The 14,021-nt window shown below is 35.0% G+C and overlaps 2 protein-coding genes across 2 annotated transcripts; both read right to left on the bottom strand.

The window, feature by feature from the left end:
* Window positions 1–665: 665 nt before the first annotated feature.
* Window positions 666–1,665, bottom strand: LOC131647044 (citrate-binding protein-like). Its single transcript, XM_058916963.1, has 2 exons — window positions 1,348–1,665; window positions 666–1,266 (listed from the first exon to the last, which is right to left on the bottom strand). The coding sequence occupies exons 1-2, from the start codon at window positions 1,615–1,617 to the stop codon at window positions 883–885; spliced, it is 654 nt and encodes a 217-aa protein (XP_058772946.1). The 5' UTR covers window positions 1,618–1,665; the 3' UTR covers window positions 666–882.
* A 596-nt stretch (window positions 1,666–2,261) lies between these two features.
* On the bottom strand, window positions 2,262–5,099 carry LOC131647043 (AT-hook motif nuclear-localized protein 5-like). Its single transcript, XM_058916962.1, has 5 exons — window positions 4,069–5,099; window positions 3,446–3,513; window positions 3,222–3,353; window positions 2,878–3,036; window positions 2,262–2,744 (listed from the first exon to the last, which is right to left on the bottom strand). Exons 1-5 carry the CDS (start codon window positions 4,502–4,504, stop codon window positions 2,496–2,498), a joined length of 1,044 nt encoding a protein of 347 aa, XP_058772945.1. The 5' UTR covers window positions 4,505–5,099; the 3' UTR covers window positions 2,262–2,495.
* Window positions 5,100–14,021: the final 8,922 nt, after the last annotated feature.

The following is a 14,021-nucleotide window of genomic DNA, read 5'->3' as shown; positions in this document are numbered from 1 at the left end:
GTCAAATATTGCAGTAATTAATTAAGCAAATTGATTTTTTTTCATTTCATGTAAAAGGAAATTAATCTACCTTATATCGAGAACCCATTACTGCATTATTACTCAAATTATCTTCAAAATCAGGTCTTTGGTATGATAATCTCCATTTTATAATGAGAATGATGCAAAGCTATTCTATGTTCCATTCTATGGTGGACATGATGTGTTGAGATGGCATTTCAAGAATGTTTCCAATGATGTGAAAGATGGTTTGGGTTTGGAGTTATTGAAGTGGCTTGAGAGACAAGTTACTTGGAAAAGGAATTTAGGTAAGGATCATGTTTTTGTTTTGGGGAAAATTTCATGGGATTTTAGAAGGACTAGTGATTCTCCTTGGGGAGCTAGATTTTTAGAGCTAGAAAAAAATGCAGAATCCAACTAAGTTATTGATCGAACGCCAACCGTGGCATTTGAACGATATCAGAATTCCTCATCCTACTTATTTTCATCCAGAATCGGACAACGATATAATCGACTGGCAGCTGAAAATCATAAGATCAAATCGGAAGAATCTCGTGAGTTTTGCAATTACTATCAATAATTTGCTTCATAGTGTTAGCAAATTCAAGGACTAGTTATTTTGTTTCATTGTTGAATGATTACTAATTTTTTTGGTTATCAATCTAAATTCATGATCACGTATAAAAAGCTTTCTTGAGTTGCAAGCAACCTTCAAAATAGTTTTACACCGAAATCAAATAAGAATTCATAACATTGCCATATATAGGCCTATTATATAATCGTGAAATACAGGATTTTCATTTGATGTCAATGTAAAACTAGTGTAAGTTGAGGATGCGACTCATCCTTTTTCTCGTGACTTGATCAATTTTAGTACTTAATCTATTTTTTAAAAACTTTGATATTCTTCCAACGAGATTCCATGCGGTTGGAATGATCATTTTGTACATAAACCCCGAACTTGAAGTAGTGAGTACCAGCTCCGAGACCAGCCCCATCGCGTTTGAGAACTCCATCAATATAAATCTTAACATTGTTAGCATCCACGTTATGAATCACGTTTACCTTAAACCACCTGTCATAGATATTCTGAGATAGAACATGAGGAGAATTATAATAAGTTAGCGAACCATCGTAAATCCTAAGTTGTGTCGTTGTCGCTGTAGATCTGCCGCCAAACACTTGCATAATACACACGCCGCTTGTGCCACTAGGAACATAGGCATACCCTTCAAATTGCCATATACCAGAGGTATACTCATGTTTCTGCAAGTGCAAAGTGAAAAGTTAAGCTATAATGTCATGTAAAATAAGTTTTTGTTCCCGTAGAACCAAATACACACTTACACTGATACGAATCTCGGTTCGTGGCTTTGTATTGCTGCCACTCATGAAAGGCTTGTCTGTGGGGAGTATCCAAAATTGGTGCACACCATTTGTAAAGTTGTAACGCTGGTTTACTGGAATATTGTAAGGCTTTTGAATAACAAAGTTTGAGTTATCTAATGAAACATGAGTGAAGCCTTGTGTGGGATCAATAGCAGATGAGGAAAATGAGGTTGTTTGATGGATGAATAATGGCAAAAGGATTAGGTGAAGAATTGGTAGCATTGTCATTGTTTTTGGTGCAGAATTGGTAACATTGCCATTGTTTTAGGAGTATATATACATTGCTCTATGAATGTGTAAGTGGTTTAGAAACTGTTCTGCAAGGTTATTGGTGACTCTCCCTTTCACTTCCTTCATGGTCCTCTCTGCTGCCTCTTTTGATTGTTGTTGTTCTGTTGGTTCCTAATTTTAATATAGTGGCCTTTAGTCTTTCACACATTTGAGAGGCTTCTTCTCATTCCAATACAAAGTCAATGGAACTCCATACTACAAAAGGGCACCATAGATTTATCTCCAAAGGTAAAGCCATCTATGATAACTTTTCTATTATTATTATTATTCTACACAATATGCATGGGATTGAGAAAAACCTAGATTTGTAAATAATTTGGAGATCTTTACAAAATTGTAAAAATATTGAGGGGAAAATTAATGACGAGGACAAGTATCTCATTACCCTTATTCTTTGAATACTTGAAGGATGCTCTTCTTTAAGGTAAAGAATGTTTATTATCACCTTAGATGAAGTTGAGATGGCTATATGATCTAAGAAGCTATCAAAGATGGCTATATAGTCAGTACAAATTAGTTATTGGTGAAACAAATCTAATCATGACATTCCAATTAATATGCTGATTAGTTTGATAAATAAACAAGTAGTAAAAGGTAAGAAAGAAATGGCCTCTATTTCACCTAAACTTTCTTTTCTCTGCACAAGTTAAGATTGTTACTTAACCCTAAAATGTTTCATCTGTTACAACATAGGTTAGTGCTAACTTGTGACACACACCAATAGGAATAATATCATGCGAAGTGAGTCACAATGCTCACAAATTAAGTACATTTACAACAACAGATAAATATAATTACAACATAGAGAATAACTTTCACCCATGCATCAAGTCAATACCAGTGTGTGGATGTTCACTTTTCTCATCTACTGGCCTTGATCCAAGCCACACTGTGCCTGTTCCTGTTCCAGAAGCTGTGTAGTTTTGATTAGATGGTTCACTTCCTGGAGAAGCTAACTGGTCGCTACTCTGAGGCTCTGAACCATCACCTTCTTTTGTGGCAGTCCCTTGCTTTGTGGCAGTCTTCGCCTTAGAGCCGCCATATACGAAACTGCAAACTACCACCTGCAGCAACCAAAGTGTCATTTGTTTTGGGAGGGAAAGGATTGAATCTCAAGTATCTATCTTATGATTGTGAACGAGAGTGCAAGAAGAATGAGAATCACCAATGTTATAAGATTGTGATAAAGAAATATACCTGGACAGGGCTTGCAGCAATAAGCCTAGCAACGCCACCGCCAATAACATGACCGTCCGGACTAGAAAGGGAAACACTAATGCCACCAGTTCGATTTTGAGGTCCACCATCTTCAGCAACCAAGTAAGAGCCAGATAAGCATAATATTTGGAATCGCCCCTGCCAACATGAAAAATAAAATGCTTACTAGTGCATAACGATGATTACAGTGTATGCATTGCACATTATTAACTTGCTACTAAACAAGAACTATTGAGAGGATTCAATAAAAAGGAGATAGAAATGATGATACTTGTAATGTTAAAATCTCTAATAGTGAAGGTAGTTGGTGTTAGTTCTCTAACCTCGAATGCAACACTGATAGTCGTAGAAGCAGGCTGGCGCAGAGTGACTGAAGATACAGTCCCAGTTCCTGACAAGATGCATAAAGCACGTTGTCTGAGTTGTGAAAATGCCTGTAACTTTGCTACAATGTCCTGAAACAAAGAAAATCCCCTTTCAAGGAACTTAGAATAACAACCTGAAGGTTTAATGATGAATAAAGTACGAAATGGAAGAGTATAACTACCTCCTCAACTCCAATGGTGATAACATGTGGTGAAAAGGCCTGGCCGGCAGAGCTGTTCATCCATTCACCTAAGGGATACACAAAAATGTGAAATTCAACCACCTATTTTCTTCAGTAGATTATGACAAAAAAATGGAAAATATAGTCGATCACAGGGTGTTTATCAGAAATTTAAATAGTTAGATTCATTTTTGTATTCACCAAATAAGCATAACACTAAATTTCAACAACCTCATAGTTCATTATACATGCACGTGTATTTATCAATTATCATTGCCCCCATCCGTCAATTATCTTGGAACAAATATAGAATTTAGTTTCTTAAATGCTACTTAGGATGCTTCATCCCTAAAAGTCACAGTCTATCTAAATTCTAAAGGAATTAATCTATTAGTAAATCGATAATTTCAATAGAGTAAACTTTTAGCAAGTGAACAACTTCAAGGACCAATTTTATAAACAAAAACTTTCAGTAACAAAAGCAACATATCATCACATTTTCTTATTAACAGATAATTGTAAACAACTAATCAAACTTTCCCTCTAAAATGAACTGGCCAAATTCCAATGCCGAATCCTTAAACAACACATATAACCAGGTATCTAGAGTAAATGATGCTTACCTAGAGCAGCTAGTTGTTGTTTCCTTCCACTTCCAGGTGGGCGTCCTCTCGGTCGTTTCTCCGAAGGAGACATGGAATTCTCAGTGGCAGACATAGGAGAGGATAGTCTCAACGAAACAGGTACATCAGGACCATACTTCCTAGGTCTCCCTCTTTTCTTTTTCACAGACTGCTCTCCTGAATAAGGCACTACAGGACCAGGAGATGAACCAATGCTGTTGCTAACACCACCATGACTAAAACTATCATGCTGAGGCTCCACTGAAAATGCAGAACCATCAGAACCACCATGAGCATTGTTAGACAAAGCTCTAAACCCAGAAGGTGTTTGTTGGAACACTCCTCCATTACCACCAGACCCACCAACCCCTCCTCCTCTATGCATGTAATATGAACCAGACCCATCAGAGAATGCCATAGCTTCTCTTTCATCCATGCATTAACTAAGACTAAAAAAAATCTTAATTGTGATAGATACACTAATACACTAATTTTTCCATATAAAAAAACTAGATAGTGATGAAAAGACTAAATTTTTAACAATATGCAGAGAAACAGAAAGGGGATCTAAAACCTAGTAGCTATAGATATTCAATTCAAAAGACTATAGGTTTTGCCAAGTGAATGTTGCAAAAAAAAAGGTTTTTTTTTTGTTCTTCAACTAGAAAATCTAAGAGCTTCACCAGAAAATCAAAAATATAAATGAGATTTGAATTTTAAAATTGAGAGGAGAAAAAAAAGGGTTTTTTTAGGTGAAACAGCAACAACATTGAAAAGCCATGAGAGATTGTTGTTCTGGGAAATGTAGGAGAATGGGAAGCTTAGATTGAAAAGTTGTTCAGTAGGTAATTCTAGAGTGATAGCTGTAAGGCATTAAGAAAAGAAAAGCATGGATTTGAAAATTTAGGGTTTTGTGAGAAGAGTGCAGAGTGTAATTATGATGGAAAAGGAAAAGAGTATGACTTCAGTTGGGTGTGGAGAAGAGAAACAAAAATTGAATGTTGTTTTTTTTAAGAGAGAGAAAAAAGGACTAAGCTTTTGAAATTTGAAGTTAGCTAAGTCTGTATGAAAGAAAAGGACAGGTGTGTCTCTATACTAGATAAGATTAATATGTTTAGATGTTTTATAAAGATTAAAATACCACATTATCACACTTTAAAAAAAAAATTGTCAAAGTACCATCTTTTATTTGGTGGTTCGATCAGGAGTTGAACGGTTCGATCAGGAGTTGAACGAAAAGCTAATTTTTTTAATAGGAGTTTAGTCATGGGTTAACCGACCCTTAACTGAATTTTTTTTTAAATTATTAAATGTTTTTTTTATTTTTTAATAATAATAATTGTTTATTTAAACTATTAGATAAATAAAATATAATATTTAATTATTAATTTAATTTTATACTGTAATAAAAAATAAATAGTACATCAAGATTATACCATTCACATATATCAAAAGTAATAATAATTTTTAAAATTAAATTATTTTAATTATTAATTTGAACTTTTTTTATGTGAATAGTATAGTCTTGGTATACTATTTATTTATTTTATTATAAAATTAAATTAATAATAAAATATTATATTTTATTCATTTAATAATTTAAATAAACAATTATTATTATTTAAAAATAAACAAAATTATTTAATAATTCAAAACAAAAAAAGGAAGAAAAAAACCAATTAAGGGTCGGCAAAACATCAACTGGGGAAAAAAATTTCATTTCCTCGTCCAATACTTGGACGAATTGAAAGGGAAATGGTGGCACTTTGGCAAATTCTTTTCAAAGTGTGGCAATGTGGTATTTTAGTTTCATAAATATGACATTTGGGTAGTAAATAAAGGGAGATAGCACGCTTGATTGATTATTTGTGTTGACATAAATATTCTTATTTTATCCTCAATCCCAAATTTTCTGATACTTGTACGAAAATCTTAGCCCTTTGCTTTCTATATTGTGTGTATTTATCTTAAAAATTTACAGATGGACGGACAGTTTCCGACCCATGTTAGGATAACAGCGGGTTAAAGAGTATGGAGCACACTTGAGATTCAGTACCACAACGGCAACGAGGACGGATGAAGATGGAGAATAGATGATACTACTAATACTTTTACTTTAACAGGCCTAATGACTTATACCTACCGAAGTCCTGGGATGTTTGATGCTTTTTTTACTGCTCATCTCCAAATAACTCAGACATTACCATTCCGCCGTATTTGGGAGAGGCATCGCCACTTTCATGAGCCCGCGCCACAGAACTTGGGAAGAAGACGTGTAGATGGGGATGTTTGTGCTTATTGTCGTTGGTTTGGCCAGGTTTACCGTGGGCGAGGCCGTGGACTTGGATTCAGATTAGTGCCAAGGGATCAACTGACCTCGACCGAGGATTCAGCTATTTCATCTTATCACCCAGGTGATCCCTAGACATTTGTCTCGATAGACGTAGAATGGTGACTCTTTTGGACAGAGAAACATTTTATTTGTACAACCAGTATAGTGTATGTCTTTTTGTTTAACTGATCGTCGTCATCTTTTGTGGGTACTCTTGGACGAGCCTTGGGGCTTTAGTTTTTTTTTTGGTGTGGCAGTGCCACAGTTAACTATGTCATGACTATGTACAAAGGTGATATGAATATATATGAAGTTTGGTTTTATGTCACCTCTTTAATTTAAAGAAAATGAGACAACCTATGTCTCATTGGTGGAATTCTAAATTTTGTAGTAAAAAATGTAAAAAAAAAAAATCAAATTTAAAACAAAGAAGTAACATAAAAGCAAACATACTTCATACATATATGTCATACCCCAAAATTTGCCTTCCATATTCCATTTACAATGATTCAAAGTTCAAGACTCAATCCCAAAGCTTTGCTCAAACAATCCCAAGATCCACAGTCAACTGATCCAATCCTAAAGGTCAACTACAATCAAAGCATGATTCAAAACCTATGATCATTGGTCAAACATCAAGTGTAGAGGTGCATAACCATCATTTGATCAAAGAATGATCATGATTCCATTAATAGAAACTCAGAGATGAACAAATACAAAAAGGTTCAAATTAGGGTTTCTTAAGAGAAAGTCAACCCAACTTTGACTGGGCATAACTTTCACATGGAACATCAAAAATGCCCCACTCAAAGCCTATTTTGAAGGAAATTGGATTCCCTACAACTTTGTCTCTCACAAGTCAGGGCTATAAATGATTCATTTGAGAGATACAATGCAAAAGATTACAGGTCATTTTCAGGCATCCTCCAAAAGCAGTTTTTTCCCAAAGAGGATATGATCAAGATAAAAGCTCCAAATGAAAAATATATTCCAAAGTGGCTTATAGAGGACATTTTGAGGTTTCCAAAAAGTCCTAGAACTCCCTCATAGCTTAAAAATTGAGTGAAGTACGCTTGGTCAAAGTTGGGCGATTTTTGGGGCAAAATGTGAAATAAAAGTGTTTCAAATTGGAGTTTCTTGCAAATGGGCCTAACCTTTTATGACTTAATCTTGGTCCATAAGATATCCAAGCTATCCAAATCACTTGCCACGAATTTTTAGATTTTTAGTTGAATTTATACAATTTTATTTCATTTTAAAAGTAATTTAAAATGATATAATTGAAAGAAAAATCAAAGATTTGATTTGAGGAATCATATTGATCCATTCCAATCAACATTAAATCAATATTCGCAAGCAAATTTCGTGGGGAAGTGATTAAGACAATATTGATGCAAATTAGGCCAATTTTTAGAAAGTTTCAAAGTGATTTCCAATCAAAAATATCAATCTTGAATTCAAGGGATATTGGACTTAATTGGTAACCTAATTCCCTCTAATGTATATAAGGAATTCGTGCCAATGCAGAGGGGAGTTTTTTGGGGGAGGTTTTGCAGCCCTGAAGAACTCGTGGAGAACTTGAAGAATCCAAGAGAAAAACTCAAATCGATTTCCAAGCGGCAGAGCAATTCAAAGCGTGTTGACGATTCAAACACCTCCCTGGATCATTTGTAGAGCTATTGTAATCACCATCATCAATTAAGACGTCCGGAATTGCTCTCTGTGGCTCACTGTTTTCACCCTCTAAAACTGAATTCGAATTCAGTGTTTTAAGCATCACATACACAATTTGTTGGCATATTTATGTTTATCACCATGCCATGAACGTTTCTGGGCCCTTTAATTGTTGTTTTATCGCTGTTATGGAGAGATGCCATGTCTAGGGTTTTCGGCCTCCATATTAGGGGTTTGTTTTGCAGGAGAAATTGGCCTACAAGAATGTTACCGGTGGACTCAGCGCGAAGAGGGGAGTTCGTCCATGGCCGAGAAATTGATTTTCGTTGTGTGTGTAAGATTTTATGCGTGTTCGTTTTTTAGCGACGCCTGGGAACTGTGGGTATAGGTCCCTGCGTTTTTCCAGAAAAAATGAAGAAGATGATGATGTGTCGTCCAACCATTCGCTCATTCAAATTCTGGCGCTCGGATCTCACTAATGGCCCAGGATTTGTATATGAATCATCAAGCGCATATGATAAACAAAGGAGAACCGTAGCTGGAATGGTAAAGGCGTTTCTCTTGACTAAAGTGGCGTGGGTTCGATCCACACGCTCCACAATAATTTTTGTGAAATAACAAGTTTCATCATTCAGTGCACTGCTCTCCATGTATGGCCACCATACACCCTCAACCGGAAGCCTCTGGATCTTAACGTTGCTTGATCTAACACACCTGATGTGCCAGTCTATCATGGACACACAAGGCTTCACCTTACAGGATCACTGCCAGGTTTCTTTATAGATTTTTTATTTTATTTTATTTTAATTATTTAGATTAAGGTAATTGGGTTTAGTTAATTAATTTTAATTAGGATTAAGGTATAGAATTAGTAGTAGGCTAGTGATTAGGGTAGGATTATAGTATTTCCCGATTATCTGACAATCCTGATTAATTAATTTAATTTTAATTATCAATCACAAAAACCCTAGAGCGGTGATATAAGATATCAGGGTTTGCCCGATCCCATGAGTTTTTAGCCGGAATCTTAGGATTTAATTTATTATTCGTTTCGACCGTATTAATCGGTCGCGATGGATAATAATCGGCCATTTAATTAATATAATTCAAATACATAATATTTGGCTAAAGGGTTTCAACCATCTTATTGGTTGCGATGATTAGCCCATTTCCTTTATTCTAATTCATTATCATTTTTAATCGAATCAATCGATTACGAAGGGTAATGATACAAATTAAATCATTAAAACTTCTAAAAAATACTTTTATTCGTTATTAGTGATAATTGAATCCATCAATTAAAATTGGTAACGATACAACTACTAATCTGTTAACTATGGCGATTGAATCTATTGATCGTTGCGGTTAATAGTGCTAAATCAAATCAGGGTTGTACGCCCAAACATTCAAAACACTTCAAATCAAACTACGGATTTTCATCCTAATTCAAACTACGACAGACCAGTCAAAAAGCCTTCAAACACTCAAATTTCAAACTCAAAGGGCGTACAACCCGTCCCCCGAACTACGTTGACTCTGATTCTCCATAAGGAGATACGTAGGCACTTGGATAACCAAGGCGAGTCCCCTTCCTCCAAATCTTAATCATGTCTTTAACCCTATTAATTTTTTGTTACCTTTCTTTATGTTTTGCCATAACCCTTATCTTTGCAATGTTAACCTTTAGAAAAGGGTTGAGGGTGCCTAACACCTTCCCTCGACCTGAATATAGTATCTTACCCTGATCTCTATACTGCGTAGGGTTTCCTATTCGCCCTTCAGAATAGGTGGCGGCTCTCTAAGTTATAATTTTTAGGGCGGGTTGCTACAATATACATATAACCTTTGTATATAGTCATGATATAGTTTACTGTGGCAGCGCCACACCAAAAAGAACAAACTAAAGCTCCTAGACTAATCCAAGAATATCAACAAAAGATGGCGACGATCGGCCAAACAAAAAGATAGACACTATACTGGCTGTACAAACAAAATGTTTCCCTATCCAAAAGAGTCGTCATTTTACCTCCATCGAGACAAATGTCTAGGGATCACCTAGGTGATAAAATGAAACAGATGAATCCTCGATCGAGGCTGGTTGATCCCTTGGCACTTGTCTAAATCCAAGTCCACAGCCTCGCCCACGGTAAACCTGGCCAAACAGACGACGGTATGCACGAGCATCCCCATATACACGTCTTCTGCCTAGGTTCTATGGCTTGGGCCCATGAAAGTGGCGATGACTCTTCCAAATACAGTGGAATGGTAATGTCTGAGTTATTTGGACAAGAGCGGTAAAGAAAACATCAAACATCCCAGGACTTTGTTAGGTATAAGTCACTAGGCCCGTAAGAGTGAGAGTATTAGTAGTAGCATCTATTCTTCATCTTCCTTCGTCCTCGTCTCCATCATGGTACTGAATCTAAAGTGTGATCCATACTCTTTGACCCGCTGCTATCCTGACAAGGGTCGGGAACTGTCCGTCCATCTGTAAGTTTGTAAGACAAATACACACAACATAGAAAGAAAAGGGCTAAGATTTTCGTATAAGTATCAAAAAAATTGGGATTGAGTGTAAAATAGAAATATATATGTCAACACAAATAATTAATCAAGCATGTTATTTCCCTTTATTTACTACTAAACTAGGGTCTACCTTATTTAATGCATTTTCCACTTATATGCTAACTTAGGCCATTAAACGGGTTCAAGGACATCCACCCAATTACTGAGATCAAATATCACGAGACCACCTGCCACCAACGTTCTCCTATTTACTAAGAGCAACGGCACCTGACTTCATATGGAGTCTAAGTGTTATAAGTCGATCGCCCTTAAGAGAACAGGCCAAGATTTCCTTATCTTGCTAAGTGCAAGGTAATAATCCTCGTCAGAATTCAGGTAGCCGATCAACCTCGTGCGCCCATACACACGGCGGGGGAATTATACATTCCTAAATACAAATCTATATGGACTGCCATTCAAATCCTGAAAACTTGCTTGGTAGTACTTTAATCTTCAAAAATGCATTATTTTAATTCTCACCTCACACAAACCTCACAGTAAGTTCAGCTTGTACAGTAAACAATGTATGGTTGACTTTCTAGGAAAGAGAGGCAACTGTAAAGGACATAGTCTACCAAGTCTTTCCTTAGCCAGAACCCAACCAAATACAACTATTCAATGTACTACACTTCCCTTCTGTGACTGGGGATCTTAAACTTAATAGCTCACGATGTTGTCGTTCTATCACCTTAAAAAAATCATTTTCTAAATCTAACAATCACAATCATTCAAATATTAAGAAATCAACATTTTGGCAGAAAATACCACTGAAATCTCGCTATACTTTTATACTAGGCAAAACTTATAACTTTATAAAAAAAATTCTAACATGTTTCGAAAGAATACTCGTTGAAGATAATGGGGTGGTAAACCCCCCTACTTATAGTACTTCCAAAGTGAATAAAAAATTAATTAGTGATGAGTTTACTTTACACTAATCAATTTCTGTGCATGCCACATAATTTTCAAGTCATCCAAATGAGATGAAAAATTTTAAATAACAATGTTTATAAAAAAATTACATAAAAAATAAGGTTTTCAGAAAATTTATCAAAATGTCTAGGTTTTGCGGGACTCCCTAGAGTATGCGCCAAACCATTTGGCACTTTAGTATAAAATTTTTTGAATTAGTCAATTAATTTGGCGTATATGTGTTGTGAAAAGTAAAAAAAAAAAAAAAAAAAAATCCACATTTGCGCTATGGCACATACTCTTAATTTTTGTACTAATGCGCCAATTCATTTGGCGCATACTCCAGGGGGTCTTCAAAACCTAGACACTTTGATAAATTTTTTGAAAAACTTGTTTTTTTGGTAATTTTTTTTTTAAACCTTGTTATTTAAATTTTTTTTTTTCTCCAAATGAAGCATGAGGTGCTCAATTTTACCAAACATTGAAAGCATGAGGTGTTGAAAAATTATATTGATATTTACATGTAACTTATCTAGTTAGTTCTAAAATCTTCTTTATTTCATTAACTGTTTTTTTTTTTTCTCTTTAGGACATATTAATCACTAGACGTTATTACAAACTAAATGACATGTACATCCTTAGGTGAAGACTTATCATATATTTTATGGACATATGTATATATTTGATGTACATGCTAGTGATAATAATAACAATAGTTACCATAAATGATAATAATAGTAATGTTTAATAATAATAATAATAATAATAATAATAATAATAATAATAATAATAATAATAGTAATGTTTAATAATAATAATAATAATAATAATAATAATAATAACAATAATAATAATATGTAGTAGAACACAATGTAGCACATTATAGTTTTCATTTTATTGTTACTATATTGTGTTCATTTTCTTTAGCATATTATAGTTTTCATTTTATTGTTACTATGTTTTAAGTGTTAATTTTCTTTCATTAACTGTATTTCAACTTTTTTTAAAATATACTTTCTCCTTTCTATATTATAAACAAATTTTACCTTTTTAAAATTATTGAATAATTAAGGTATTTAGACTATATATAAATCAGATACATTAATTATTCAATGAATCTAAAAAGGTAAAATTTACTTATAATATTGAACAGATAGAATATTATGTTGATCTTTTTAGTCTAATTAATAATAAAAGAATCTAAAAAAATTAATCGTTAATTTTTTCACACCTATGATGAATGAAAAGGATTAATGTAACCCGTTTTGAACCATTAATTAACCAATATAATACATTTTTAAGTAAAGAAACTAAGATGATCTCTAAATCAAAAGAGGTATTAAGTTTATATTTTATAACGGAATAGAGAAAATTAATTCAGTCTATGAGAGAGAGGGAGAGAGAAGAATGAAATAAATAATTGTATTTCGCTCTATTCCATTTGATTTCATTAGAATTAGAGTAAGGTATAACTCATCTCTACAAAATCGGATTATAAGGTGAAAAATATCTCTATATAAATTTTTTTAGGGTTTATTTCTAACCAATGAATAATGAGTTACATACACAATGTTCTCAGATGATGGTGATAGATTATAAGCCTAAGTAGAGTCTGTGTCAAGGTTTAGATAATGTACCAGTATTGCATTCAGACCCATTTGGAGCATGACTTGAACTCGAGTGCACTCGAATGCCATAGAGAAATTTGTCATGCCCTAACTTGCAAGCCTAAAGCCAAGTCCCCCGAAAAATTGGGAAAACGTCTCAATCATGAAAAAGCATTTAATGTGCTTATTCCCCGTTACTTATGTAATTGCTCAATGGCCTTCCCACTTCTCGTTATGGTCGGATGTAATAACGAGACATCGCACGTTACTTTAAAGGACTTCCTGGATGGTAAGCACTAGGGGTGGCAAAATGGGCTCGGCCCGTTGGACATGCCCGTTTTGTCTGCACTTTCGTGCAGGACAGACCAAGGTTTTAGACGCTCACCCTCAAGTGAGACTGTCTCGCCCCGTTTTTTATGCGGGTTTTTGCGGGCATGAACATTAAAATAAATTTTACATTTTTAGGTTTAAAAAATATAGTGCCTGCGGGATTAGCCTACCCCGCCCTCACTTTTTTGCGGTGCGGGCCAAGGTTTTAGGCTTGCACCCTCAACTATGACTGCCCCCGCCCCGCCCTGTTTTCTTGTGGGCTTTTGCGAGGCAGGCCTAAACGGGGCGGACATGCCCGTTTGCAACTCCTAGTAAGCACCCAACAAGCCTTTGGGGAAATTGTTATAGGTCGACCAAAGGTTCAACGTGACTGAAATCCAAATATTCAGCCCAATCAAAATTATCCAACGTATATAATCTGGACACATGAAATTGAATGTACACTTTTGTGATATCCACTTTTCACTTCAGCCATCTTAAACTCGGTAACTAACTTAGGTATTGGAGTGTTAACTTTGCAGGTCCACCTCGTG

The sequence above is a fragment of the Vicia villosa genome, linkage group LG2 (assembly GCF_029867415.1).
Source record: "Vicia villosa cultivar HV-30 ecotype Madison, WI linkage group LG2, Vvil1.0, whole genome shotgun sequence".
Classification (NCBI taxonomy): Eukaryota; Viridiplantae; Streptophyta; class Magnoliopsida; order Fabales; family Fabaceae; genus Vicia; species Vicia villosa.
This window is presented reverse-complemented; position numbering and strand designations above follow the sequence as displayed.

Coding starts and splice junctions, on each gene's coding strand:
- LOC131647044 (XM_058916963.1), bottom strand. CDS start 1,617: ATGACAATGCTACCAATTCTTCACCTAATCCTTTTGCCATTATTCATC. Junction 1,267..1,347: donor GAACCGAGATTCGTATCAGT/GTAAGTGTGTAT, acceptor TTGCACTTGCAG/AAACATGAGTATACCTCTGG.
- LOC131647043 (XM_058916962.1), bottom strand. CDS start 4,504: ATGGATGAAAGAGAAGCTATGGCATTCTCTGATGGGTCTGGTTCATAT. Junction 3,514..4,068: donor ACAACAACTAGCTGCTCTAG/GTAAGCATCATT, acceptor TGTATCCCTTAG/GTGAATGGATGAACAGCTCT. Junction 3,354..3,445: donor TCACCATTGGAGTTGAGGAG/GTAGTTATACTC, acceptor TCTTTGTTTCAG/GACATTGTAGCAAAGTTACA.